Genomic DNA, 27,138 nt, shown 5'->3' on the forward strand with positions numbered 1-27,138 from the left:
GAGACCAAGGCCCGGTCAATGAAAGAGCCGGGGGGGCAAGAGAGGAAAAACATTCCAGACAGTGGGAGCCACAAGGACAAAATCTAAGAGGTGGGAACATTCTTGACATATTCCAGAAAGAAAGGAGGGCAGCAGAGCTAAAGCACAGAAATGGGGAGAGAAGAACCAGATGAACCTGCAAAGGCGGGCAGGGCTGGGCGTCCAGGGTCTTGTTAGGCACAACCAGCCTTTGAGACAATGTCCAGTTCCAGAAGGATTTTCAGCAGGGAAATGGTGTAACTTGAGTTGTGTTTGTTTTAACAAAGCCACAATAGCTACTGGGTGAAAACGTTGAAGAGCTGCAGTGGCTGCAGGCAGGCGAGCTAGAGGGCTGCCACCCCCATCCAAGTAAGAGACTGTGGGACCAAGCGGCTGTGCAGCCGTGGGGGTGAGCCAAGTAAGGGGAGAGGGAGGATTGGGAGAGACCTGTCAGATGGAAGAGGTGAGGTGGAGATGGGTTTGGAGTTTGAGGAGGCTTGAAGAACTGGGTATATGCCATTTATGGAGATCAGGAGGACTGGAAGAGGAAACAGGTGAGGGTTGAGGGTGCAAAGCTCCATTTGAGAAATCTGACAAATGACCTGCCTGGTAGAGCGGAGTCTGAACGTATATTCCAGGGTTTCTTACACTTGAACACTCGTACACCCAGAAAACCCCTCACTGGAGTAGCTGCTTTATCAGTTCAATGGTGTCATTTGTCTCCAACACAACCACAAATACATACATTCACAGGGCACTGAAATTGAGCAACCCAGCCGAGTAGCAAGACTATAGACACTGGAGCCAGGTTCCCTTTGCTCAAATCCCAGGTTTGCACCCAAACACCCATGTGACTTTGGGCAATTTACTTGGTCTTGTTGGACCTCTGTTTCCTCATCCACAAAATGGGAAGAATAGAGTACCTACCGCATGAGGTTTTGGGAGAAGGAAACAAGTCAATACCTCTATAAGCCTTTGGAATGCTACTTGGTACAAAGTGGTGAAGAAGGGCTGTTGTTATTATTTTATGAAGGCACTCAATTGTTTCAGATCATCAATAATTTAAAAATACAATACAAAAGTAACTCTCTTGGAGAACATGTGGGCTCTCAGAAATAAATTCTTTGACTCCAGTCTGCAAAACACTGATGAATTTATTTCTCTGCAGATTTACAGTTTGGTCTCTTGTCTATGTTGTCCTTATGCCCCACCCAGGGGCCCCTCCCCTGCGTCCTTGTCAAGAAGACCCCAGTTTTCCTGACATCTAGCCAGATCTCACCTTCTCTCCTTTCAGCCCTGTTGGCCCTGGGGCCCCTGCTTTCCCCTGAAAAAACAATCAAGTCACAGTCACCGTGTGCCCCCCACTGCCATCCCTCCAAGATTCCATGAGTCCCAGTGTCCACCCAGAAAGAGAAAGGCCAGCTCAGAACTATAAATCCCACAACCCCACGGTGGTTGGACAACTACAGCTGTTACACAGAATGGCACTCAGAGGTTCTAAGAGCGAGTCCCGGGCAGATGCAGGGTTGAAGGGAGACACTGGGCTACAGGCCTGGGGCACCTACCTCAGGGCCTCCCTCCTGGCCTCTGCCTTGCTTGAGACACTGGGTCTAAGGCGCCAGGGAGGCTACCAGTGTGGCAAAGATGGGCTGCCTTGGCCTGGCTGGGGGAAGCAGTGACTTACCGGGAGGCCTGGCAGACCGAGGCCAGGAGGCCCCACATCTCCTTTGGCCCCTGCAGAAGGCCCGAGATGCTGGGCCGCTACGGCAAAGCTGCAGGATGAGCAGGACTCCCCCTGGGGAAGGAAGAGAAGGGATCAGAAAGGCTCGCAGTGGTCAGAGGGGGGCAGCCAGAGGACGGGGTCCCTTACCTTCTCTCCTTTGAGGCCTTGGATGCCAGGGTCTCCCTGCGGGGAGAAAAGGTTTATGGGCTGAGAGACTGGATATGTTGGGGCACCCCAAATTTCCTAGCCATCTATAAGGAAAGCAATGTCACATACCACAAACCCTTCAAACAGCCAGGAGTCCCAGGGGGTTCAAGGTCAGCATCCCAGAGTTGGGGCTCATCAACTCAAGTGACAAACGAAAGAAGGTCAGGCTAATCTACCCCACTGGAAAGTGCCTATACATACCCGATCACCTTTTTGTCCAACAGCTCCCAGACCCTCCTGAAAAAAAGCATCTGTGAGGGAGTGGGGTACACAGTCCAAGCCAGGACCCTCACCACCCCTGCCCACTCCTTTCTTCCACTCTCAACCAATATCCAATCCCAGGAGGAGGGCACAGCCTCACTCACTATAAGGGTTGGCTCCACCCCAGCATGCCCAAAAGGCATCTTAAGCCTTGGCTTAAAGAACCCTCTTTGGTTGCTATGGAGACCTGGGGTAGCCTTCTAGCCCAGCCCTAAACTCTATGGTTTAGGAACCCATGGTACTAAGATCCTAGACTCTCTGCTCACGAGATCTCTATGGCCACGAGAAGTTTCCAGCCCCTCTGTCCAACTCCTCTCCATGATTATGCCCCCAGGTATTTTGATGGAGTCCCACAGGCCACCCTAGGCACTCACCCTGGCTGGTGCAGGATCACCTGGTTCTCCTTTGGGTCCTGGCTTTCCAGGAAGCCCCACAAAGCTCTGGAACCCTTCAGGCAGTGTTGGGCACACTTCACAGGGGTCACCCTAGCAGAAGGGAAAGACCATGAGTGGACAGGGTGGGGCTGAAACCCTGGGGAAGACAAGGGGGGAGCCAGGGCAAAGTGGGCAGCAGGAACACTATGGGGGTAGAGGGTGCTTTCTGCTCGCCTGACTCATTCACTCAGAGTACAATTCCTGGACATCAAAAACTACCTCCTCACAACAAGCCATAAGAAATCACTGTATCCCATTTAGTGGTGTGGAAACTTGGGCAAAAAGAGAAGCTAGCTGACTTGCCATATTCACGTATGTGGCAGAGGTGGGATTTGAACCTGGCTATGTAACTCCAAAGCCAGGCCCTTTATTTAGTAGTCAAAGGCACGCCATCGGAACAAAGAAGGGGTGGGGGTCCCCCAAGGAAGGTCTCAGGCCCAGCACCCTTGATGTCACCGTCACCTTCAGAGATAGGCTTGCCCTCCCACCCCACCCTGTGGCAACGAAGCCTGGGACTCACCTTCTCTCCCTTCAGCCCGGGCACCCCTGGTTTGCCCTGTTGGAGAAGCAGCAGGCATTAGCCATGGCAGAGAGAGCCCGAGGACAGAACCCCGCTCCCTCTGGAGGCCTTGGCAGAGGAGGTCTGGGCATGGTGGGCAGCCGTGCTCCCACGGGGTCACTCACAGGTTTCCCGCCAGGACCTTCCTTTCCAGGCACCCCGGAGCTGCCCTGTGGTCAGAAGAAGGGTTAAGGGGAAGGGTGCTGGCCATGGCCTCAGCCCATCCACCCCTTCACCCTCCAGTCCCCTCTGGATGGCAGGACAATCTTGCCAAATCTCTTGTCTCCTCTCGGTAAGTTTTGCCAACAAACACTCCCTTCCTGTTGCCTGTCCTTCTCTGTGTCTAACCCGAGTCCTTCTGCTTGCACAGGAAGGGGGATCACGAGACTTCTGTGTGTCCCTGACCCAGGGCAGCAGGTTGGGAGGTGACCTGGGTGAGCCCAGAGGAACCACAGCAGACAGACATTTCCAGGGCTTCTGCTCTTCGAGGCACAAGGCCCTCACATGAGCTTGGGCCCTCCAGTCGGACCGCTGTGGTCATTGACCAGACTTAGGCCTGTGAACCCAGGCCAAGGCCTTCACACCAGCAAGCACTGGCACGGGGACACCGCCCACTGAGGGCCCAGGCCCCTAGCCCCTTCCCCGACATGCCTGCCGCCTCCCTCTCGCTGCCCCGGCCACCCCAGCCCCATTTTCCTCTCTCCTCTCACCAAGCGGGGGGTTCCCACATGGGCCCCCGCTCTTGTCTGTGCTTACCTTGTCTCCCTTGGGGCCTGGAGGGCCACCTGGGTCCCCCTGAGGGCAGAAACAGGGTGGGTCAGCCAGGAGTCTCACATTACAGTGAGGTCCACTCTGGCCCTTTCCCCCAGCCCCACCTCCTCACCCCTGGCCAGGAGGAGGAAGGGTCTCTGAGGGGAAAACAGCAGAAGGGGCAAGGGGTACTCACCGGGGTCCCCGGAAGTCCTATTCCAGGGGGTCCAGGGAGGCCTGGGGGCCCAGGCTCTCCTGCCAGCCCCTCAGGCCCAACAAAGCCAGGGTCTCCCTAGCACAGACATAAGGTAGGTGTGAGAGAACCACTGCTTCTGTGCCCCCCCACCCGCTCCTCCCGATCAGACGACCACAGCTCACCTTCTGCCCTTTGGGCCCTATGACACAGATCTCTCCTGGCCGGCCCTGTGGGCGGGGGGAGGCTGTGAGAATGGCCGAGGCCTGGCACCTCCCAGGACAGCAGCCCCACTGGGACCTGGAAATGCCCACCCTCACCACCCTGTCCCAAAGCCAGACTCCACCCAGTGCCCCAAGGCCATCAGATGTCAACTCAGGGCTTAGAGGTCAGGGGCTTCTGGACTGGGAGTCATAAGTCATAAGTCATAAGCGCTAAGTCGCTTCAGGTGTGTCTGACTCTTTGCACCCCCATGGACTGCAGCCCACCAGGCTCCTCCATCCATGGGATTCTCTAGGTAAGAATACTGCAGTGGGTGGCCATGCCCTCCTCCAGGGGATATTCCCCACCCAGGGATTGAACCCGCATCTCTTACATCTCCTGCATTGACAGGCGGGTTCTTTACCCCTAGGACCACCTGGGAAGCTGGGAGTCAGTCAGGCCCTTTTCTGCCGTTTCCTGGGGCACAGCCCTCCCCTCCCTGGGTCTCCATTCTGTCTGAACAAGGGCAGTGGGTTCAATTCCAAAGGTTACAGTTCAGCACTTCAAGACCATGTGCTGAGGGGTGTGGGGGTTGTGGGGGAAGGGTCCCAGCACCGTACATCTCGGCCTGGCTTTCCGGGTGAGCCCTTCACGCCTCCGTCTCCCTTCTCGCCTTTCTGGCCCTGAAGGAGGAAGAGGCAGAGTGACGGGGGCTGAGAGAAGGGGCTGGAAGAATCAGGGCAGCTTCATCTGCTCCCTAGAGCCAGTCTCAGCCTCCCCAGAGATTAAATGGCTTCACAGGAGAGTAGACAACAGAAAGAACTGCCCAACCAGCCAGGCCACTCACTCAGGGAGTCTGTGGCTTTTCCCTCCTGGTTTTGGTGGGAATGTGGACAAGGCAGGATGACTGGGAGGGTTGAGGGGTGCCACCCACTCTGGGCCCAATGACGTCATCCTCTAGGACGACTTTGGACGCCTCCCTCTTCCTGTCTGTAGGGTTCGCAGGTCTCTCTGGCACCCACCCCCTCAGAATCCAGGCCTATTACCTTCTGGCCTGTGGAGCCGGGGTGTCCTGAGGGTCCCTGAGATGAGCAGGGGACACAAAAGAGAGGTGATGAAAGGATGGGGAGACTGGCCACGACCCTGCTGCCCTGCCCTGGCCCGGGTCGCATACTCACCAAGGCTCCCGACTCCCCCTTCTCTCCCTTCGGGCCTTCTGCACACTGAGCAAGGAGATAAGGTGTTGAGAAGGGTGCGGGGTCACCCCCAGGGCTCGGAGGGCACAGCCCCCTTCCCCAGGGGTCACCCACACATTGGCCCTAAAGCAGGCCTCTCCTCCAGGTCTTACCTGAAGCGGGGCATCCGGAGAGATTCTAACACAGTCATTGCCCTAGAAGTAGGGAGCAAGGAATCAGCCTCCTAGGGGAGCCACCCTAGACCTGTTTTGAGAAGGAAGGGCCCAGGAATCCCATCGTCTCAGGTGCCCCTAGAAAATAGCAGTTTCTACACACTAACTCCTAGAAAGACCCTGGCCCTCCTCCTCTATTAAGACCAGGCTGCGGGTTTCCCAGCTAAGATGATGGGATGATGACGGCTCACATTCCAGACCAACCCCAGGGCACACTGGGAAGATCCTGCTGTGGGCATGGGCGGAGCACTTACCCGGGCTCCCTTCTCTCCCTTGGGTCCTGATGGACCAGGCAGGCCCCGCTCACCTTTCCCTCCCTGTGGATGAGACCAAGACAAGGGCTGGGACCAGAGAAGCACATGAGAGCCTTGAAGAAGCTCTCCCCAGTCTGATCTTCTCCACGCATCCACCACACATGGGTGTGTAAATGAGCACAGCCCTACCCCAACCCCCACCACCATACACACAGCATATGGATCCCATACGCATTCATCCCCCGTCCCTCCCACCGCAAAAGGCTATATTTGGTAAATCTATAGTCTCACGCAGAAAGCATCTCTTCCCCACATCCTTTTCCAAGCATGCTAGCTCACACCAGGGGCTTAGGGACACACGTGCCTGGGCACACACATGTGGAACGGCAGACACCCATGATGGTGAGTGTCAGGCTGCCCAAGTTCAAATCCTACCTCCACACCTTATAAGCTCATGACTTAGGGCAAGTCATGCGACTTGTTTGAACCTCAGTTCCTTCATCAAGAAAATGGGATTCACGTCAGCACCTACCTCAAGGGGCTAAGGGGCTATAATGAGGAAGAAGTGTGACCCTGCAGGTAAACTGCTCAGGGCCACTTAGCACACACACGGAAGTGGCCCCAAGAATAACATGATCTATTCATGGGCATACCCAAGAGTGAAATCTCACATGCTGCCTAGCCCATCACCCACAGTTCTATGGTTTTGTCAGGCCCACAGGTATATGGGTTCACCCCCTGCATGTGCAAACATGTGTCCAGAAATGCACGGTCACACACACACACACACACACAAAATCACACCAGTCACACGTGGGCATAGCTGGGCCTGAAACAAAACGACAGTACCTATGCCTGAGGTGGTTCAAGAAAGGTCATGCTGCCGATGGGCAGCCCAGGGCCTGACGCACAATAGGCCCTCAGAAATGAGCAGTTCTTTACATCTTTACATTCACACAACCCCCTACTCTCTCTAACAAACACACACACACACACACAAACATACATCTAATCAGCCCGACCCTTATGCAGACTTGGGTGCATGCGTGCATGCTAAGTCACTTCAGTCGTGTCCAACTCTGAGACCTAGAGGTAGGGAGCTGTAGCCTGTAGGACCGTAGCCCACCACGCTCCTCTGTCCCCGGGATTCTCCAGGCAAGAACACTGGAGTGGGTTGCCATGCCTCTCTCCAGGGGATCTTCCTGACATGCATCTCTTGCATCTCCTCCATTGGCAGGTGGGTTTTTTACCACTAGCGCCACCTGGGAAGCCCATGCAGGCTTGGGTAGCCCTGATATAAACACACAGCCAAGAGGCCACATGCCATGAGATGGGCTAGTACTGCTGAAGAGGGCAGGGGTATCCTATTCTTCATCTGGGACTTACCTGGGGGCCAGAGGGACCAATTGTGACCTGAAAGAACAGAGGAGAGAGGACATAATCATCTTAGGGAAGAAGGGGAAACCAGGGGCCCAGAGAGGGCAAGCAGTTTAGTTAGGGTCACACAGGAGTGGCTGAGCCAACATCCTGAATCCCAGCCTCTGCTCTGCCTCCCAGGCCAACCAGCATGCTGATTTTATATACTAAAGCTGTCAAACTTACAGAGGGGTTTGACCTATCTTCTCTAACCTGCCTGGCTTTGGCTAGCTCCACCCCCTAGTTGCTAGGATAACATGGCTGTTCAGTTGCCATGGTAACCCCTGCATATCTGGGGATGATCAGCCTTCCTGGATTTGGTGGGGGACAGGATGGAAAAAGGGGTGGGCAGCAGAGGGGTACTTCCTGACATCCCCAAAGGCCAGGGGCTTAGAGCTGAAGGGAGAGAGGGTTGTGTCCTTTGTGGATCAATGCAGAATGTCAACTCAGAATGTCAGGCTGTGGGAAAGTGGTGACTCATACTGCCCACGGAAGAGGCACAGTTGGGTACCAGCTGGGCTCACAGCGAGCCCCTTTCCCTTGTTCTTCTGGCCCCCCAGAGGGAGGATGGGCCAGAACCACCTGGAGAGGGATTAGAGGGGAGGCCCTGAGTCAACATGTGGCTTGGGGGGCCATGCTGGGCTGTGTCACCCTGAGCCAGCCCTTCCCCTTCTCTGTCTCTAGAATGACACGGGAAGCATTCCAAGCAAAGCAGGCCTGAGTCCCTGTGGGGAGTGCTGGGATCAGTACTCAGGCCCTGATCCTGCAGGCTGCCACCCCATTCCCCTTCTACCCTGGAGCCCAGTACATTGCCTAGATCACAGAGCATGAGACTTCCTTCCATGAGGCCCTGGCCTGGTGGGCTGGGGGGTGAGGGTCAAGCCCAGCTCTGGGGGATGGGCGGGCAGAGAGTGTGAAAGTACACAAAGACCCCCTTGTCCTGAACCAAGAAGTTGCCCAGCCCAGCCAACCTCCAGGCAGTGCCCACTCCCAGCCCCCTCCCGCCCCACCCAGCACACTCTCTCTTCACTCACATTGCTCTCCTGGGTACCATGGACACAGGGTGGGCACTGAAAAGGAAGAATGGACCTGGAGGTCAGGTCTGAGAGCCCAGGACCAGCCTCCTGCACCCCACTGGCCCCCATACACACACCAGGTACACTGGTGTCTGGGCGGAGTTGAGGAGCATAAAGATTGAAATCCCATCAAATAGGCCGTGTCCCCCAACTCCCACCAACCCAGAGCCAAGCCAGTTCTCAGATGAGGAAACTGAAGCCCAGAGAGCAACAGCAGTGGGCCCTGGGTCACACAGCATACTGGAGCAGAGTGAGACCCCGAATCAGGGGTCCCATGGGCAAGGCCTGGGCTCTCTCCAAAATGCGCATGGCCTTTTGCTGCCCACTCAACAGGAGTGTCCAGGGCTAAACACCCACCTCCTAAGGAGAAGCAGCAGGCAGACAGAACCCACTATCAAGTCCCCAAGGAATGCTGGGAGCTGTGTGATCATCCCACACCCCCATGCCCAGACTCCAAGGGCCCAAAGCCTTGTCCAAAGGGCTCAGGCTGGCATCCTTCCAACCAAGCTCTTTTCTCCAATCTAGATGGGAGGCTTACCTCATCGGCTGCTGTCTCCTGGTGGGCCTGGGAAGAGGAAGGGGCATGAGAATGGGCGAGGAATGGAGGGGGCAAAGCATGGCTTCCAACACCCCTACTCAAGAACCACCAGGAGCGGGTGCCCTACACAAAGCCAGGTACTTTTCTGTCTCTCCCCCCTTCAGCTTTCCTTCTCAGAGCTGGCATCTTCAAGTCCTAAGCTCTGTCCAAGAGTGGGGGCAGGTGGGAAGAGCGTGGGCGGAGAGAGTCTCTTACTCAAGGGGTTTACAGAGGACGTGGAGGGCAGATTGAGGACACCATGGGCTCCTCCGCCCACCGGCTGTCTCTACCTTTGCTCCTCTTTCTGGCTTCTGGCTGATTCTTCCCGACAGCTGGGCATTCACCTGGGCAGACAGAATAAGGGGAAACCTTGAGAAGGAGACAGTTCTGGGGGCCCCCAGGCAGGGGCATGGACCCCAGGGACCCCCTCAGCCTGATATCTGGCAGCTCCCAGGGTATCGAGAGCCTGCCCAGACCCCTGGCACCCCCACTGTCCACCCCCCTTCTTTTCCCCCCACCCACGTGATGTCGGAGAAAACAAGACCATGAATCAATGGGATCCTGTGTTCCTGGAGCCAAAGGCTGGGCAAGATGCCTGGTGGGCAGGGAGGCTGCCGGGCCAGGGGTGGGGCTACGGGAGGAACTGGGTTTCCCTGCCACCCCCTAAAGAATCTGGGAGCAGGCAGGGCAGCTGGCCATGGTGCTGGGCATGGAACCAGCTTGGCATTGGCCCAGGTTGAGCCTAGAAGAATGAGTGAGCCCCAAGGCAAGCAGTGTGGCGCCTGGCCTCTGACCCTAGGTATCTGTGTCCTGGAGAAAATGCCTTTGGGTGCCAGCCTGATCCTTCCCTCACCAGGGTCTGGGATGGTACCAGTGAAGTTCTGGTTAGTGCCAGAGTTTGATAGGCACAGTTCTCAATGCGAGCAAGCAGGCAGGCACAGGGTCATACAGTGGGCTGTCTCTCTGCCTCTCGGAATCCAGTAAGGGTAGGATGCAAATAGGTAGGCCTTCCAGTGCCCTCCCTGCCTGGGCGCACGTGACCAACCGACCCTGGGGGCAGGCCTCAGTCAGATCGGGGGAGGGACAGGACCACTCGTGCCTGTGCCCACGTCTGCCCACCCTGGCCACCCACCTTGCTGTTTTGCGGCTCCTCCAGGCAGAAGCAGCGGGTGTAGACCTTGCCCTCAGTCTGTGGGTTGATCTCGATGAGCTCATTGTTCTGGGTGTCCCGGCGGGCCTTGGAGGTCTCTGGGGGACACTGTCCAGTATGGGGGAAGGGCTGGGGTCAGTACAGAAGGTGGAGCCCCCCTTCACCCACTCAGCATCCTAAGATGTCTAGGCATCCCCTTCCTGGTCCTTCTCCTCCAGCACACTGTGCCCCAGCATGGTGCCCCAGCCTCTCCCAGCTGGGCTGGGTCCAGGCCACTCACCCCTCCTGGTAAAATCTCACAGCAGCCCTCCTCCAGCACGAGCTCTGGGTCACAGTAGATGTGTGCCTGCTGAAGGTCAAACTGCAGGGGACACACAAGTGTCACTTCATTTCAGCAAACAGCTCTGTGTCCTGGCCCCCAAGGAGGCACAGAGTTAGCTCCATCCCAGGGTTTGCCCTCAGAGGCTTTCCAGTCTGGCCTGGGAGACCATCAAGAATATAGTCACAAATACAAAGCAAAACCATACACTCAAGAAAGAGGGAGAGGCAGGAGAAACGTTCGCTTTGGCCAGAGGAAGAGAAGAGGAGGTTCCATTCAAGCTGGGCCGTGAGGACCAGTAGGTATTCGGCAGGTAGGTGTACAAGGACAAGCATTCCAGGTGGAGGTAACAGCACAGGCAAAGGCTGGAGGTGTGAAAGTATTAGGTGAGATGGCTGGCCGGCACGAGATCAACCAGAGCCAAGGTGCATGGACAGGCAGAGCAGAAGGTAGACATTTGCAGACATTTTAGGGCCCAGGTCATGAAAGACCTTGAATGCCAGGGTAATATGTCCAGGCTGCATCTGGAGGTCAGTGGGGAACCATAAGGGGATTCTGAGCAAGGGAAGGCTCTGGTGAGATATAGGTTCTGGGGAGCCAACTCAGGCTCCCAGAAAGTGGGAGCAGAGTCCAAGCCCAACCTAGCACTCACCGAGACAGGTTTGCCCTGCTCAGCATCCAAGCCCAGAAAGACATGGCCCACAGGCTGTATGGCTCGCCGGGGCCCCAGGGGCTGGGAGGAGGCTGACATGCAGTCCACGTGCATGGAGGCCACTCGTTCGGCCACGCTCAGCACCAGCTTGTGCCAATGCAAGTCGAAGAGCTGGGGCACTGAGAAGACGCAGGACACAAAGTCACCATCTTGGCCCCGGGCCCGCAACTCCAGGCTCCGCTCTTGACTGTTGACTTCCAGGGAAATCTGTGTGGAGGAGGGGAAGGCAAGGACAGAGAATCAGAGCCCCGTGAGCCACAGCCTGACAAAGGTAAGGGCCTGCCCGCTCATTTCACAAGAGGGGAAACAGCCCACAAAGTGAGGAAAGCTGGCTGGGGTCACAGAGAAATACCTTCTAAAAGAATGGGATAGGGGGGCAGCAGGTGGCCTCAAGGGTGGGCACTGGGGTGGAGCAGGGAGTCTCTAGGATCTCAAGCTTGGGACAGAAGCTGGGCTGGACTGGTACCGCTTGAGACCCAAGAGCAACGGGGGTGGAGCGAGTGGGGCGCCAGGCTCACCTGCGGGTACCCATCTCCATCGGTCACTTGAAACAAATACCACGTGTTCCGGTGGGTGTGTTTCTTCATCAATAGTGTCAGCACCAGGGCAAACTCACTGGGGAGGCCCCGAGGGAACACGCGCCTGGGGTAGAACAGGGAGGGTGCCCTGAGGCTCAGGTAAGAGACCACCCGCTGCCCACCCTGGGCCCTCAGCACTGTTGAACTTACACAAGACAAACATAGGCACACAACGTCCAATGAATGCACATATACATATACACATCCATTCATTCTACAGACATTTCTTGAGGGCCTACTATGTGTCGGGGGTGGTCTGGCTGCTGCAGGTAACAGGTGAAAAGAAAGAGAAGAGGCCTATCCTCAGGCAGCCCGCAAGTCTGATGGGATGATGGGGGAGATAAGGCCATAAACAAAGAATCCTCAGAATGACTGTTTCACTCTTTCATGAGGATTCCAAGGAAACCAGGATGCCATGGGGAGCATGACCAGGCCTGGGGGAAGGGAAGAGATACTGAAAAAAGATGACTGGATTGAGCATGACTAGAGAATCAAGAAAGAAAAAGGAACATTCTGGAAGATGAGGCTGGAGAGGTAAGCCGAGGCCAGAACCCTCAGGAACTTGTAGGAGTTTGGACTCAACACATATCAACGCATGTGAACACACACACGTGCACACACAAACACACCCAACTCTTTCAGGCTCCCTCCTCCATCCTGGGGTCCTCACAGTGTCCATGGGATGCAGACCTGTCCTCATCTACTGCTAGCCAGAGATGGGGAAAGGACAGAGGGTGGGCCTGCCAGTCCCTCCCTTCCTGCCCTGCCAGGCCCAGGAGTGGGACCAGGCTGACTCCTGGCAAGGAGTGAGATAAAAGACCCACAGGTCTCCCCTGAGCTTAAGCCCCACATCCAGAGTTGCTGGGGAGCGTGGCTGAGGTCAGTACTGATTCCCAGTGGCCACACTGGGGCCTTTACCGCGTGGGCTGGGTGACTGAGACTGCTCCCAGTCGCAGGATGAGTGGTCCCTTGGGATTTCGGATCTTCTTGATAGCAGACGTCTTCACGAGGCTGAGTCGGTGGATGAGGTTGAAGCCTTTAGGGGAGACACCAGATGATGAGCTCAGCTGGGCAGGTGAGTGGGGTACAGGCCACTCCAGGAAGATGGCGGAGGGGGAACAACAGGCTGAGCTGGGCGCTCACCAGTCACGTTGGTCGATAGGTCACTTCTGTGTTCCAACTTGAGTCCTTCTTGCTGTGAATGTGGGCACTGCTCCCCTGGAAAAGAATTGGCAGTGGGGGCATCTGGAGGGGGGTGCTCAGGCTGAGATGGAGGCACAGCTGGGCTCTTAGGGAACCTGGGACAGAGCCAGTTCATGTTCCCCACTCTGGATCTTCAATCAGGCTCTGCCCTGGCCTCCTTTCAGCTTTTGCCTTCTGACCCTGGTGGTGGCTCAGCTGGTAGAGAGTCTGCCTGCAGTGCAGGAGACCCAGGTTCGATCCCTAGGTCAGGAAGATCTCCTGGAGAAGGAAATGGCAACCTACTCCAGTATTCTTGCCTGAGAAATCCCATGGACACAGGAGCCTGCCGGGGTCGCAAGAGTCAGATACGAATTAGTGACTAAACCTACCTACCTACGATGGGAGTCAGGGCACAGATGGGAAGACTGAGGCCTGGCCTAAGGCTACTAAGTGAGTTCATAGCTGAGCAAGATCAGAACTCCTAGAACCCAGATCTCCTCCAGACCCCCAAGACAGGGGCCAGTCTGGCAAGAGAACGAAAGAAACTCTAGACAGGTCACATACCCCACGACATACACCTGAGTGGGGGACAAAGGAGCACTTCAAGGGCAAGATGTCAGAACCGTGCACACTCTGTTATGTATCTGTGCACATGCGTGTCTGAACATGTGTGAGCTGTAGACTCCTGGGCCACTAGGGATGCCATGTGCCACTGGCACACGTGCTCTTAGCAATGGGTGGGGTTCCGCTTCCCGCAGCCAAAACAGACAAGCAGGCCAGACACAAGGCTGAGTCAACAGATTGACTTTTCACCTGGATAGCCATCTTATGAAACTGTGAGGAGAGACTGAGGGCCTGAGTGGACCACAAGGTCAAGGGAACCACCAGAGCCTTAGGGCTCCAGACAGGATATATGAAGGGGGTAGAGGCTCCTGCAGAGGGGATAGCTTATTCAGGTCTCCAAAACCTCAAAGGGACCAGGTAGGCAGCCATGGGCCTGCCTCTTCTCTAGGGCTGACTGAAGAGAAGTTTTGAGAAAGGTACTGCAACAGAAGAGATAGACGCTAGAATTTTAAAAAAGAGAGCTTTTTCATCAATGCAGATAGGGTAGCTGGGACAAGGCAATGGATATAGCTCCTAGAAGCTGGGACACTGGACTCCTTGGATCCCTGGCTAGAAGAAGGAATCATGGATCCCTAGGCTCAGTGACCAACCCCTCTCCCTGAATCCTTCTGCCCCAGGTTTGGCCAGAAAAACTATCACCGTCTTTAGTATCAGCAGCAGCAAGGGGTGACTCACCCCTTGGAAATGGGCCCAAATTCCTTACAGATGTTGAAATTTTCTGCCTCAATCCCCAGGGGACCCGGTGAGGGAAAGGAGAGTAAAGCATACGTGGGAACATGTGAAAACACATATGTAGACACACAACCCACACGTCGCCACATACACCCTCTCACATCTGTCCCTGGGTTTTTCTGCCTCTTTTGGCTGGATTGGGGGTTCTAGGAGTTCTATTTCTGCTCAACTACACAGCCAGAGGGCACCCAGCAGGGCAGGGCAAGCTGCCCGGTCAACTTCCTCTGGCTTTGGGCCCTGGAAAGCTACACCCTTCTGTCTTATCCAGCGTCTGGGCCTTGAGGCGGGCCCTTTATCCAAGATCGCGGGGGAGGAGGAGGAGCACGTGGGCTGGAGGATGGATCCTCCACCATGGAAAGGACTGGAGAGTCCTGGCCTGTCTGCAAGGAGAGCTTGCTGCCGGCTCCTCCCCACCACGCTGGCCTCGCCAGCCCTTGGGGCACAGGTTGGGTTTATGTATTGCGGAGGGGGGTTCTTCCCACACACAGAGACATAGGAGTATGGACAGAAGCACAGAGCAGCTCTGAGATGTAAAAACAGAGAGGCCCAGAGATACACAGATATGTAGACAGAAACACACACTCTCTAGCTCAGTGGTCTCCCAACTTTTTCGGCACAAGGCACCAGTGTCCTGGAAGACAATTTTTCCAAGGACCAGGGTCCGAGAGGGATGGTTTCAGGACGATTACATTTACTGTGCACTTTATTTGTATTATTGTTACATCACCTTCACCTCAGATCATTAGGTGTTAGATCCCGGAGGTCAGGAACCCCTGCTCTAGCTCGACTCATGCTGGCTCTTGTGTGCAAACAGCTCAGGCCACCCTGAGCTCAGCCTCTGGACTCTCCTATAAATGCCCACGTGACCGAGGTCCACAGTCACATACCTGCATAGGACCCCACACCTCAAGAGCCAGTGGCAGGCCTATGGCACTCTGATCCTCACGTCATCTCACCTGCATCTGCCCCATGGCTGTAGGTAACGCAGAGACTAAGCAGCCACAAGCCAGGAGCCCAAGATGCCCACATCCCGGTCCAGAGAGGTCGACTGCAGTCACGGCACCTGAAAACCACAGGGACGGGGAAGGTGGATTCCGGAGCTCACAGAGCACAATTCCACACGTGGGCAAGCAGCAGCCAGCCCGTGGGGCCCAGGCGCTGGTCCTGGGGTGACAGGAGGTCTGGCCAGGCATCAGTCCCTCTCAGAGGCCCAACCACAGGCCTTGGGCTAGGATTTGGGCCGCGGTGATATTCAAAATATTTAACCACCGGTATGGCACGGACATCCAGCAGCCAGCGCAGAATGCTGGCTAGAGCAGTGAAACCAGGTCCAGGCAGCATCGGGCTGTGCTAGTGGACAGTTGCTGGACTGAAGAGAGATCGAGAGGGTCCTAAAAGGCCAGGTCACTGGGGATAGTGTGGAAGTTTGAGGCAGAGGCTATTTGCCAAGACGCTTGGAAGTATTTCAATATTTTATCAACCTGTGCACTGTATTGGTAAATGCTAATCTGGTACCTGGCTAGCTGCACCCAGCTCAGCCAGCAGGCCCTTTCTGGCACCCACAAGGCACTGACAACTGAGCTGAGTCTCCTAGAGGCATCACAGGGGCCAAGGAAGCTTCCCTCATGGGTGCAGTGGGCGGGAGAGCAGGTTACCAGGCTCAGGACCTTGTTGCCAATCTCCCCTGCTGATGGATGCTCGTCTTTTAGTTTTATTAAACCCTGATGGATGGGCCCAGATAAATCAATGCAGGCTCAGCAAGCAGCCAGCCAAGCCATACATCATCCGGCCTCCCATGAGACAGGCAGCCCGCGCGTGTACACACAGTCATGTGTGTGTCGGCTTGATACACACAGATATACAGGCATATATACACACAGGCATATTTGTGCACTGTGTGCACGCAAGCCTACCTACACACAGGCAGACTCACAGAGACATGTGTTCAGGGGCCACACAGACACACCAGCCTGTACACACACACGTGCACACAGGCAGGCGATAACTACCCTTCCTGCAGGCCCTCCTGTTGGGAAGTTCTTGTGCAAGTCTGACCTCATTCTCTCCAGCTGTAAAGGAATTCTGTTTCCCCCTCCCTCAGTTCTGGATGGAGAATGAGAGCAGGCAGGACCCCTCGCCTTCATATATTTGGAGATAGGACCCCAATCTCCCTCTTCTTGGGGCAGAACTCTTCCCCCACGCTACTCATTCCCCATTCTGCAGGTATGCACCTCCTATCCCTCCACCCCTGTCCTGACCTCCCCCTCCTGCGAGTCAGTGGAAGGACAGCCAGCTGTGAGAGGCAAGTGAGAGTATGTGGAGGCGTGAACTTCCATGGGCTCCCTGTCCCCTTCCTGCTCCTGACCTCTGGCCTCCACTCACCTAGCCCCAGCCAGAGCAGGGCACTACAGAGATAGGAGAGGTGCTTCCGCGAGGAAACGATCCTATCCCAATAGGAAGGCACAGATTCGGGGGCAGAGAGAGTCAGAACTGCGATGGAGGTAGAGCCTATCCTGCTAGAAAGAAGAGGACTTAAGTCCAGAGAGGGAACGCCTATTGCCCCAGGTCACACAGCAAGCCCAGAGCCAGGAGGCAACCCCCTCCAACCCTCACTTACCGTGGCTGGGGATCGCCCCCACCTCACTGAGTAATCCAGACAACCCCACGCAGCCAACCCCAGAAAGCAGGGCCTGGGTTCCTCGGCCCGCTGAAAGGTCCTCGATCACTTCTGGCCGGCTTCGGGGACCCCAAGTTCCCGGATCCCGAGCTTTGGGGGCTGAAGTCTGTCCCGCTCGCGCGCCCGCGCGCGCGACTGCCGGGGACTGCCGGCTACTCCGGGTGGGGGAATAGGGGGCGGTTCCAGGGGGCTGGGGACTTGCCAGGGCCGCTAATGGAACACAGCTGGATCCGCCCGCCAGGCTGGAGGAGGGAGGGAGGACCGAGAGGGGGCTCCAGCGGGGGCAGAGGCGGCGGGACGCGCGGCCCCGCTGCTGGCCTGGCTGCGCTCCCAGACCCGCCCCTTCCATTTGCCCGCCAGGTGAGCGAGCGAACTAGGCGGGACCCTGCATGCCCGGAGCTGCCCTGCAAGGGGGCTCTGGCTGCAGGCGGGTGGGGGCGGCGGGGGGGAGGGGGGAGTCCGGCCCTTTAAGAGCCAGGCCTGGAGCTTGAAAGGCCTCCCCTTTGCCACCCCCTTCCCCTTCCCCGGCTGGGCCTCCAGAAACGGGGGTGGGGCTGGGGGAGGGGGAATGAAGACCCTCCTCCCCAGTTCCGCGGCATCCGTGACGTGGCTGCTGCCCAAGCCTCCTTGGTCAGCTTTTTCCAGTTTCTGAGCCTAACATTCCCTGTGACTCTGTTCTCTGACCGTCTGAACTGGGGGGAGGGGGGCTCCCTCCAGGAGTGCTAAATTAACCCCTTCTTCTCTGGACTCAATTCCAGACAAGTGGAACCCAGCGGGTCCCCTTATTCCTCCTGACTCCGTGAGGTTAGTCATGTCTAACTCTTTGCGAGCCCCATGAACTGTAGCCTACCAGGCTCCTACGTCCACGTAATTTTCCAGGCAAGAGTACTGGAGTGGGTTGCCTTCTCCAGGGGATCTTCCCGATCCAGGGATCGAACCCGGGTCTCCCGCATTGCGGGCAGACGCTTTACCATCTGAGCCACCAGGGAAGCCCAATGAGGTTGCTGCTGCTGCTGCTGCTGCTGCTGCTGCTAAGTCGCTTCAGTCGTGTCCGACTCTGTGCGACCCCATAGACGGCAGCCCACCAGGCTCCCCCGTCCCTGGGATTCTCCAGGCAAGAACACTGGAGTGGGTTCCCATTGCCTTCTCCCCAATGAGGTTAGAAGGGCTCAAATCCCTATCCTCTAGTTTTGAACTTACTGTTTAACGATGACTTTACTTTTTCGTCTGTAAAACGGGATAATGACTGCATGTACTTTGTGAGCAGAAAACAAATTAGTCTGTAAAAGTGCTTCCCAATGGCATAAAAGAGGAGCTCAATAAATATTCGCTGTTTTATCATTATTATGGTAAATGCTGGCAGGATGTGAGGATGGAGGATGGGATGAGGGGGTGACGCTGGGCCAGCCCAGCAATGGAGAGGGTTTTGCGTCATGCTCAGGATCCAAGGAAGCGAGGGGAATTGAGGTTGGATGAGGAGAAGGCTGGACTTCTGAAGAGAAGGAAGCAGGTAAGCTGTCTAGTTTTGTCTAGAGGCAGGGGGATGATCAAGGTGACCCTCCTAAGAGTCTCTCCCCCTCCTAAGGGAGGTAGCAAATTTCTGGGCCCCGAGGATAAAGAACTATAGAGAAGTAGGTTCAAGAAGTCCTTGAGCGTAAGAATGCCTGTGGGGGGAGCAACTGGAGTCCCCTGATTGGGGGGCGGGGGGGCTTCCTGGAAAAGCAACATTGTGGAGCCATAGCCCTGTGGCCCCATGTAACCTGAGGTGGGGGTGTGGGGGGGCAGGACTGGGATTTCCCGCCTCCAGAGCCTGAGGCGCTGAGTCAGCGGAAACCCCAGCCGTGGCCACGGAGGCGCACCACTGTGGTCCCTGCGCAGAGCCGGCCCAGATGTGGCTACGACAGTGGCAGGGCCTGGGAAGCGCTGAGCTCAGCAGGCGGGAAGTGGAGGGGGTGGGGCTTTCTGGGAGCTTTGGCCTGAGGAGTGGGTAGGCACAGACCCTGTCTCCATAGGGTGCTGCCCGAGCAGCAGGCACTTGGGAATGAATAGACAGTACCCAGACAGAGGTCAGACTCTGTGCTAGCATTTCACATAGGCTAGCTCCTTTCGTCCTCACAACAGCCCCAGAAAGAGAATTCTATGCTTACCCCCGTTTTACAGACGGAGAAACCCAGAGCATAGGAATGACTCAACTTGCAAGGTCACATAGTGGGTGGTGGGGCAGGGGCCCACGTCAGTTAGCCCGGGTCCATTGCACATGCTCTTAATCACTGTACCACCCTGGGCACCCCCAATCCTTCCCCCATTCATACCCCAGACCCTCCTAGGCAGGAGGAGATGGCTGAACCCAGAGCAGAAGGGATCTGAGAAGGGGGAGTCCAGATCCCTTTCCATAGCTCCCCAAGAGTGCTCATAAGAACAGCCAAGCCTGGGGCACACCCTATGCCTGGATACACTATCACAGACACAGTCTAGAAACAGGCCTGTGCCCCTCCCTGCCCCAGACGCATATATGCAGAAGCAGAGAGTTAGATATGTTCTCTCATAGCACATGTGTATAGACTCCGTGTGCAAATGTAGACAGGTTCACACAGACACAGGCACACACATGATTCTCCTCCACATAAGCAGACACACAGAGACACACGTGTGAGCACAGATGAAGCTGCAGAAATATATCCCTGGGTGTACTCAAACACAGGTGCATCATTTCAGAATGCACACATACAGTACTTCATGTACTCGGATATGCACAAAGAAACACATGCAGGCACATGCAGACGTGTGTGCACAAACATACACATAGAAACACACACCCGTGCCCACAGGCATCATTCTTCATACATGCACACAGGGAAACCTGCAGACCTGCAGCACATACACGTGCACACACAGACGGGGCCACACAGACGCGGCTCCCACGGAAACCCCTGCTCAGACATGTACTCACCAATGGGCATCCACACACACGCAGGCCGTGACACTGACAAATTTACATGCATTCAGCCCCAGAAAGCCCTGCATGCCAGCAAGCAGGGTATCCCGTGGGGCTGGGCTCAGCGCCCTCACCCCAGATGGCATCGCCACGAGGTAATCAACACTGCTAATCGCCACCAGCTGCCCCGGAGCCTGCCTGCCGCTGCCGGGCGGGTCTCCCGGGCCTCCTGGGCCTGGGGTTGTGTGCCCAGATGTCAGCAGCACCAAGGGCCTGCCCACCCCATTGTTCCTGCTGGCCCTTGAGGAATCCCCATCTGGCAGGGGCAGCACCTGGGGCTGGGGGAAGCGAAGAGTCAAGACAGGGCCTGGTTCCAGGTCAGGCCCAGGAGCCCCCACAGAGCCAAGCAAGAGGTGGTCTGAACCCACACAGGCACACGTGCACACCTGGGCCCTAGCAGATGTGCACACAGGTGCACACACATACACACACAGGCACATCACACAGCCCAAACAGACTTCTGTACTGTTCCCCACAGAGCTGCCTGTCCTTGTCTTCCTCATGCTGGTAAACACCACCATAATTCATTCAGATGCTCAGGCAAACCACCCAGGAATCATCCTTGGCTCCTTCCTTTCTCCCCGCCATCCCCACTATCTTGTTGATTCTACACCCAAAACACAGCCCGCATCCACCCACTTCTCCCCAGTCTCACCCAAGCCTCCCACCTCTTTTGCCTGGACTACTGCAGGAGCCTCCCAACCCCCTACTTCCCACCCAGCAGCCAGCGAAATCTTTCCAAACCCGTATCTGTTGGCGTCACTCTCGGCTTCAATCTTCCAGTTTTCATTTCACCTAGAAGAACCCCAACATCTTTCCCCTGGCCTTACCAAGTCCTTCATGATCTGCCCTCTGCCTTCCTGTCCAGCCACCTCACCCCCTGAAGCTGTGGCCCCACCGGCCTCCTTTCTCAGTCTTGCATTCACCAAGTTGGTTTTCTCCTCCGGACTTTTGTACCAAGTCATCCTTCCGGAAGGATTTGCCCCTGATCTTTGCCAGGCTGGCTCTTTGACATCCAGGTCTCGCCTCACCAGCCACCTCCTCGGTGACCTTCCCTGACCACCAGGTATAGAGGAGCCCTGAGTCGTCCTGTAATACATGACTCTGTTTCACATCTCTGCACAGCTCTGGTATTTGTTTGTATACTTTTAATATGAATAAGCAAGCATCTCCATGAGGGGCCTTGTTCACTGATACCCACTGCCCTGCACCCCACAGGCAGCCAGTGGTAAATTAGCAGATGAACGTACCCAAGCACTGCCAGGCTCTCAGACACAGATGGCTCCCACGGGAGGTGTATGACACATGAACATAGACATGAATGTGCACGTGGGCAGAGATACATGCACATGCCCAGAGGACATGAGTCACAGAGAAGAGGCAGAGGTCAGCCCCTTGAGCATCTCTGGATGTCTCTGTCCTGTCTTCTTTGACTGAATGTGTCTCCCTCACTGAATCTGGCCTCTTTTCTCTGCATCTAATTCTCTAGCTCTCTTTCCTCCCTCTCTGTGACTCCAGCCCCCTCTCCAGCTCCCTCTCATCTTTGTCTATGTTTCTGACTCTCCTCTTTCCCTCTATTTTTGGAGCTGCGTCTCTAGCTGCATCTCTCTGTGCGTCTCTGATCTGTTTCTTGCATTTTTTGCGTCTTTATGTCCTTCTCTCCTGTCTCTCTTTGTCTCTTCCATGTTCTCTGCTTCTCTTCACTCTGTCTCTCTGCCTCTGTTTCTGGGTTTTTATCTCTGCCTGCCTTTCATTCTCCCTCCTCCCCCGCTAAATCAGCCCTGTCACCACGTCTCCACGGCTCTCTGGATCCCAGTGGCAGGGGGACCCATCTTTCACCTCTGGTGGCAGCTTTATGGTACCGGCGGGCGGGTTGATGCTCCACTCTGCTGATGACCCCCTCCCCCACAGGGGCATGGCGAGCGCCCACTGACAACCCAGCCCTGGCTACATTCTTAGATGCCCAACATCAGTAGCACCTGGCACCAGGTACCTGCTTGGCTTGGCTACCCTGGAGCTTCTGGAAAGGTGAGCCCAGACTCTGACGGGCACTGCCAGGCATGCGGCAGTGGTTGGGGAGGGAGACCCCAGCGGGGGACGCGGGGACACTCCAGGCATCCTGAGCCCCAGCTTGGTTGTCCCCTGGGCTCTGCCCACCTGTTCTGAGGGACCTGTGGAGAGGTGACAGGCACAAGAGCCCTGGATTCCAGGCCCACCTCTACCTGCTGTGTGACCCTGGACCCCAGGCTCCCCACCATCCCATGAGGCAAACAATAGGACCTTGTGTTAACCCACCTGGTGTGTTAAAGCACCTCAAACCACCCTGCCTGATAATCTCAGTGATTCTCAACAGGGGCAATTTTCCTCCCCGGGAGATATTCGGTGACGTCTGGAGATATCTGGGGTCATCACAGCTTGGTGGGGGGACCTCCTAGCATCTAGAGGGTAGAGGCCACAGGATGCTGCTAAACATCCTACAAGGCACAGCACGGTCTCTCACGATACAGAATGATCCTGTCCAAAATGCTCTCCTCCAAGGGGAAGATTCCGCTCCTCAGAATTCCCACGCTCTCTGACCTCCTTTAAACTCTTAATCATGCTCTGACCAGGGCTGGGGGCCATTAGAAGACACAGGGGTTGATCCTGCCTCTGCCTTCAATAACAGCAGCTAACATTTATTGAGCCCTTTTGAAGTGCCGGCTGGCACCACGCACGGAGAACTCATTCTAGTCTCGCCACAACGGCGGGAAGCCCAGGCACTGTTATGATCCCCACTCTAAGCCTGAGGAGACAGGCAGAGAGAACATGAATAATCAGCTCAAGGTTACACAGCTAGCCAGGATGGAGCTGGATGGGAAACGGTCACTCTGGGACAGACTCACAGGGCAGAGTCCTCTCTGGAAAGGAGCCCACACAGCAGGGGTCTGGGAAGTCCCTTTCCCTCTCTGAGTCACCATTTTTCTTTTCTTTTTTATAAAATATTTATTTGACTGTGTTGGGTCTTAGTTGTGGCACACAGACTTTTTAGTTGTGGCATAAAGTCTCAGTAGTTGCAGCTCGGCATATGGGATCTTAGTCCCCCAAACAGGGATTGAACCTGCAACCCCTGCTTTGCAAGGCAGACTCTTAACCACTGGACCCCCAAGGAGGTCCCTGAGTTGTCATTTTTTTTCATCTGTCAAATGATATCTTTAACCAGCAACAATTCTAGGAGGTGAGGCACTGTTACCACCTTCACTTCACAGGCTAGGAAAGCAAGGATTCATGATTAAAATCTCAAAGTCATAGGGCTGGAAAGGGTGGAGCAGAGATTTGAACTTAGTTCCGCCTGAACTCAGCTCTGTCTGACTCCAGGACCCATGATCTTAGATGGGTCACCTGCACCCTGCCCCACTCTCACCCAGGGCCTATAAGGCAGGAGAGCAGAAGTTGGGAGCTTGGAGGACTTGTTAAACCGACTGTCAGCCCCTCACCCCCAGAGTTTCTGATTCAGCTGTCTTCTTTTCAAATAAGTTCCCAGGCAGCGCTGGTGCTGGGGCCCAGGGACCACATGTGAGAAGCCCTGCAGAAGGGCACGGTGTTAGATCGCCTATACCTGGGTCCAAATCATGGCTCTGTAATTTGGTGGCATCACTTCACCTCTTCCTTGGATAAACAGAAATACAGCATCTGTATACAGTATCAGTATACAGAAATACAGTATCTGTCACTTAGGGTTTGCTGAAAGGATTAAGGGAGAGATAGACGAAGGGAAAGGTGCTCTCCTGGTGTCAGCACCTATGAAATATGCTCATAAACGCTCACCAGTGTCACCGTCCCCAACAAGGGCACCTCCCTCCTCTCCAGACAGACTGGAAGCCCCCAGGGGGGTGAAGGACTCAGTGAAGGACTTAAACATCCTTTTCTCCTGTCTACCAGCCACCTCCCCAGACCTGCACAGAGCAGGACACAAAGATGACATCTCAGAACACATATGGGAGGGACAGTGCATCTGCCAAGACATCCCAAGGGTCCTTTGCCCCATAGCACGGGCCTGTGGGCCAGGGATGAGGGTGCAGCACAAGCAGCACTGAAGACCCTCAGATAGACCTGCCTCCCACCAGTCTTCCTCTAGACCCTGCCCCATTCCCAGTAATCCCTTCTGGTGCAAGAGTTGGCCTCCCAAAGACCTGGTGGAGTAGCTTGTAATCCTTCTCGGTACCAACTAAATCAATCCACAATTTTCTGTTGTGCTGTATGACCTTTAGCCAATCACTGGGCTAAGTGATTGGCTAAAGTCTTAGTTTAGACTTGCTAAGTCTTAGTTTCTTTCTCTTTAAATTTTATTTATTTATTTATTTGTTTTGGCTGCACTGGGTCTTCGTTGCTGCGTGCAGACTTTCTCTAATTGTGGTAAGCCGAGGCTACTCTTTGTTTTGGTGCACGGGCTTCTCATTGCAGTGGCTTCTTTTGTTGCTGAGCACAGGCTCTAGGGTACACAAACTTCAGTAGTTGCAGCACATGGGTTCAGTAGTTGAGATGCATGGGCTTAGTTGCTCCATGGCATGTGGTTCCAGGACCAGGCATAGAACCTGTATCCCCTGAACTGGCAGGCAGATTCTTAACCAGTGGACCACCAAGAAGTCCTAGGTCTTAGTTTCTTTACCTAAAAGTCAAACAAGATCTCAGCATAGTGTTGAGGGTGGGGGCTACAGCCTCAGAATAATTTGGGTTCAAACCTCACTCCTACCACTTAGCAGCTGTGTGAATTGTGGCAAATCCCTTCATCTCCTGGAGAGAGCTTCAGTTTCCCTGTTGGTAAAATGGAATTGTCCACAGCTCACAGAGATGCTGTGAGAGTTCCCTGAGATGAGACATTTCAAGTGCTGTGCACAGCTCCTGAAACTCAATAGATGCTAGCTATTCCATACGCACGGTGAGAGAATGTAACCTTACCACCACAACAAACACAGTCTGTTGGCTGCCTTCCCTTCCCACCTGCCCTTCCCATGTTTAGGTTTGAGACTATCTTCACCTTCCTTCCTAAAGGAGCTGAGGAAGGCAATTGGGAACAGTCTCCCAGAAGGGGCAGATCTGAGCAGAAGCTTGGAAGAGGGAAGGGTGTAATTAATTATCAGCCTGCTAGACTGTAAGCCACAGAAAGCCCTGTTTTTGCTACCATTTTATCCCCGGAGCATGTGACAGAGACTAGGCCCTTTATAAATACTGGCAGCAGGAATGAAACAGGGCCCAGGACAAACTCCCTTTGGTGGAGAGCAAGCCAAGGAGTCTCCTGGGTAAGGCATGGTGGGGAGAGGAGCACTTGGGGACTCCCAGATTCTGTCTTTGCATGCAAGAGCCTCAGACAGTTGGACTCATAAATTGAATCCTGGAACTCTGGGTGGAGAGAAACTGGCTGCTGCCCAGCCCCACCTCCTCCCAGTAGTGCCCGGGGCTGGGCTGGGGAGTCCTGACAACCTAGCTAGAAAGGGAGGCTGAGGGAGTGGATTTTCAGGGTGAAAATCCAACTTTTTCATCAAGACAGGAAATAAAATCTAAGCTCAGAGAAGGTTTGTTCCTGGCTCTGCTACTTCCTGGCTTCGTTTTCTTCCTTCACCTCTCTAAGCCCTTAGTTTCCGTATCTGTAAAATGGGGTGATAATGATAGCACCTAACCACATGGAACTGTCGGGAGGATTAAATGAGATAATACATGAAACTAAGCCAAGTCCATAGTAAATGCTCAAAAATGTTAATTATTAACATCATTAGTACTGAGAGGGCTGCTAATTCATCGGGCACTCTTGCCCTGCATCTTACACCCATGTTCATCACTGGCAGTCCCTTCCCAGCCCACTTGCCTTCCTATTTACAAAGCTGATTTCATGTAGCTTTGAAAGGTCAATGACATTTCCAACAGATATCAGACAATTTTTTCCATGAAGTGGCCTAAATAATATATTATAAAGAAATAAAACCAACTGGAGTATTGTCAGCTTTGATAATTCAGAAAAGGCTTGATATTGGTGTCTGGATGACAGAGGACAGGTGGTTGGAAGGTGGGGAGAAAGAGCCTGGGACAGGGGACCTGGATTCAGGGCTGTTGCCCTTTGCCAACAAGGAAAAGATGATCCTAGAGACTCTTGAGCTCCTTTGTTCGCTGAGCCTGAAGTTCTTAAACCTGTAATGACCCAAACATGCCCCCTCCTCAGAACGGGAGCCAGCGTTAATCATTCAGTCATGTCCCATTCTTTGGGAGCCCATGGACTGTAACCACCAGGCTCCTCTGTCCATGGGATTTCCCAGGCAAGAATACTGAAGTGGGTTGCCATTTCCTTCTCCAGGGGATCTTCCCAACCCAGGGATTGAACCCGGCTCTCCCGCATTGCAGGCGGATTCTTTACCATCTGAGCCAGGTGAGCCAGACCCATGCAAAGCCTGGATGCTGCCCTTCCTCCTTCTACTCTAACCCGTGTTCCACATTCACTTAAGCGCCCTGACCAGGCCCCAATCATCTTAGCTGAGCCCCTCGGCATAGGAGGTAGGGCTCACCACACCACACCCATTAATCCCCCTCTGTACATCCAGAAGCAAGAAAAATAAGTGCCAGAGATAACTGACTTGCTGAGCTGGAACTAAACCCACATGTAACACTCAGCAGGTCACTGCTGCTTTTTAAAGAATAATTTTAATCATCTGGACAATCCTAAGAATCTATTCTTATTCCGATTTTACAGGTGAATGGGTGTTATCTTCAACTTGAGCACTTTACCGTAAGGAAACAGGCCGGGAGAAGTGGCTGACTAGGAGTCAGAGCTGGGATTTGAACCCAGGAATATCACAGCACAATCTGCTGTGTGATAGGCCCCTTCCTATCTCCAGGACTCAGCTTTCTCATCTGTTGAATGGGAATGCTAACTCTGAACCTCGAAGATCCAAGTTGGGACTTCTTGCTGCCCAGAGGCCACGTCCCCACCCAGAAGCCTAGAACATCTCTGTGGGCCTGGGCAGGAGAGAAGGGCAGGTGTAGATGTGACTGCCCCGGGGGCGGGTGGGGGGTGGGGGCGCTGCCGGTAGGCACACAAAAACAACTAATAAATCAGGACCGGGGGAC

General features: G+C 54.9%; 1 protein-coding gene and 1 long non-coding RNA gene across 4 annotated transcripts in view; one reads left to right on the forward strand and one right to left on the reverse strand.

The window, feature by feature from the left end:
- COL16A1 (collagen type XVI alpha 1 chain) overlaps window positions 1–17,212 on the reverse strand; it is a 51,833-nt gene extending 34,621 nt beyond the window's left edge. For all 3 annotated transcript variants that reach the window (XM_061148436.1, XM_061148435.1, XM_061148434.1), the window contains exons 1-27: window positions 16,992–17,212; window positions 15,331–15,437; window positions 12,980–13,054; window positions 12,755–12,872; window positions 11,777–11,900; window positions 11,199–11,465; window positions 10,508–10,588; window positions 10,210–10,335; window positions 9,368–9,421; window positions 9,039–9,065; window positions 8,459–8,494; window positions 7,395–7,421; window positions 6,009–6,071; window positions 5,695–5,736; window positions 5,525–5,569; window positions 5,393–5,428; window positions 4,967–5,029; window positions 4,331–4,375; window positions 4,149–4,244; window positions 3,959–3,997; window positions 3,328–3,372; window positions 3,164–3,199; window positions 2,584–2,694; window positions 2,150–2,185; window positions 1,889–1,924; window positions 1,703–1,813; window positions 1,298–1,342 (exon numbers count right to left, since the gene is read on the reverse strand). In XM_061148436.1, the coding sequence (XP_061004419.1) occupies window positions 1,298–1,342; window positions 1,703–1,813; window positions 1,889–1,924; window positions 2,150–2,185; window positions 2,584–2,694; window positions 3,164–3,199; window positions 3,328–3,372; window positions 3,959–3,997; window positions 4,149–4,244; window positions 4,331–4,375; window positions 4,967–5,029; window positions 5,393–5,428; window positions 5,525–5,569; window positions 5,695–5,736; window positions 6,009–6,071; window positions 7,395–7,421; window positions 8,459–8,494; window positions 9,039–9,065; window positions 9,368–9,421; window positions 10,210–10,335; window positions 10,508–10,588; window positions 11,199–11,465; window positions 11,777–11,900; window positions 12,755–12,872; window positions 12,980–13,054; window positions 15,331–15,403 (1,857 nt within the window). In that variant the 5' untranslated portion in view covers window positions 15,404–15,437; window positions 16,992–17,212. The remainder of the gene's footprint in view (window positions 1–1,297; window positions 1,343–1,702; window positions 1,814–1,888; window positions 1,925–2,149; window positions 2,186–2,583; window positions 2,695–3,163; window positions 3,200–3,327; window positions 3,373–3,958; window positions 3,998–4,148; window positions 4,245–4,330; window positions 4,376–4,966; window positions 5,030–5,392; window positions 5,429–5,524; window positions 5,570–5,694; window positions 5,737–6,008; window positions 6,072–7,394; window positions 7,422–8,458; window positions 8,495–9,038; window positions 9,066–9,367; window positions 9,422–10,209; window positions 10,336–10,507; window positions 10,589–11,198; window positions 11,466–11,776; window positions 11,901–12,754; window positions 12,873–12,979; window positions 13,055–15,330; window positions 15,438–16,991) is intronic.
- A 100-nt stretch (window positions 17,213–17,312) lies between these two features.
- LOC133060377 (uncharacterized) lies at window positions 17,313–26,901 on the forward strand. The gene is made up of 4 exons (XR_009693764.1): window positions 17,313–17,411; window positions 21,958–22,074; window positions 26,369–26,440; window positions 26,762–26,901. It is a non-coding gene; the product is annotated as an uncharacterized LOC133060377 (long non-coding RNA).
- Window positions 26,902–27,138: the final 237 nt, after the last annotated feature.

The sequence above is a fragment of the Dama dama genome, chromosome 8 (genome assembly GCF_033118175.1).
Source record: "Dama dama isolate Ldn47 chromosome 8, ASM3311817v1, whole genome shotgun sequence".
Lineage (NCBI taxonomy): Eukaryota > Metazoa > Chordata > Mammalia > Artiodactyla > Cervidae > Dama > Dama dama.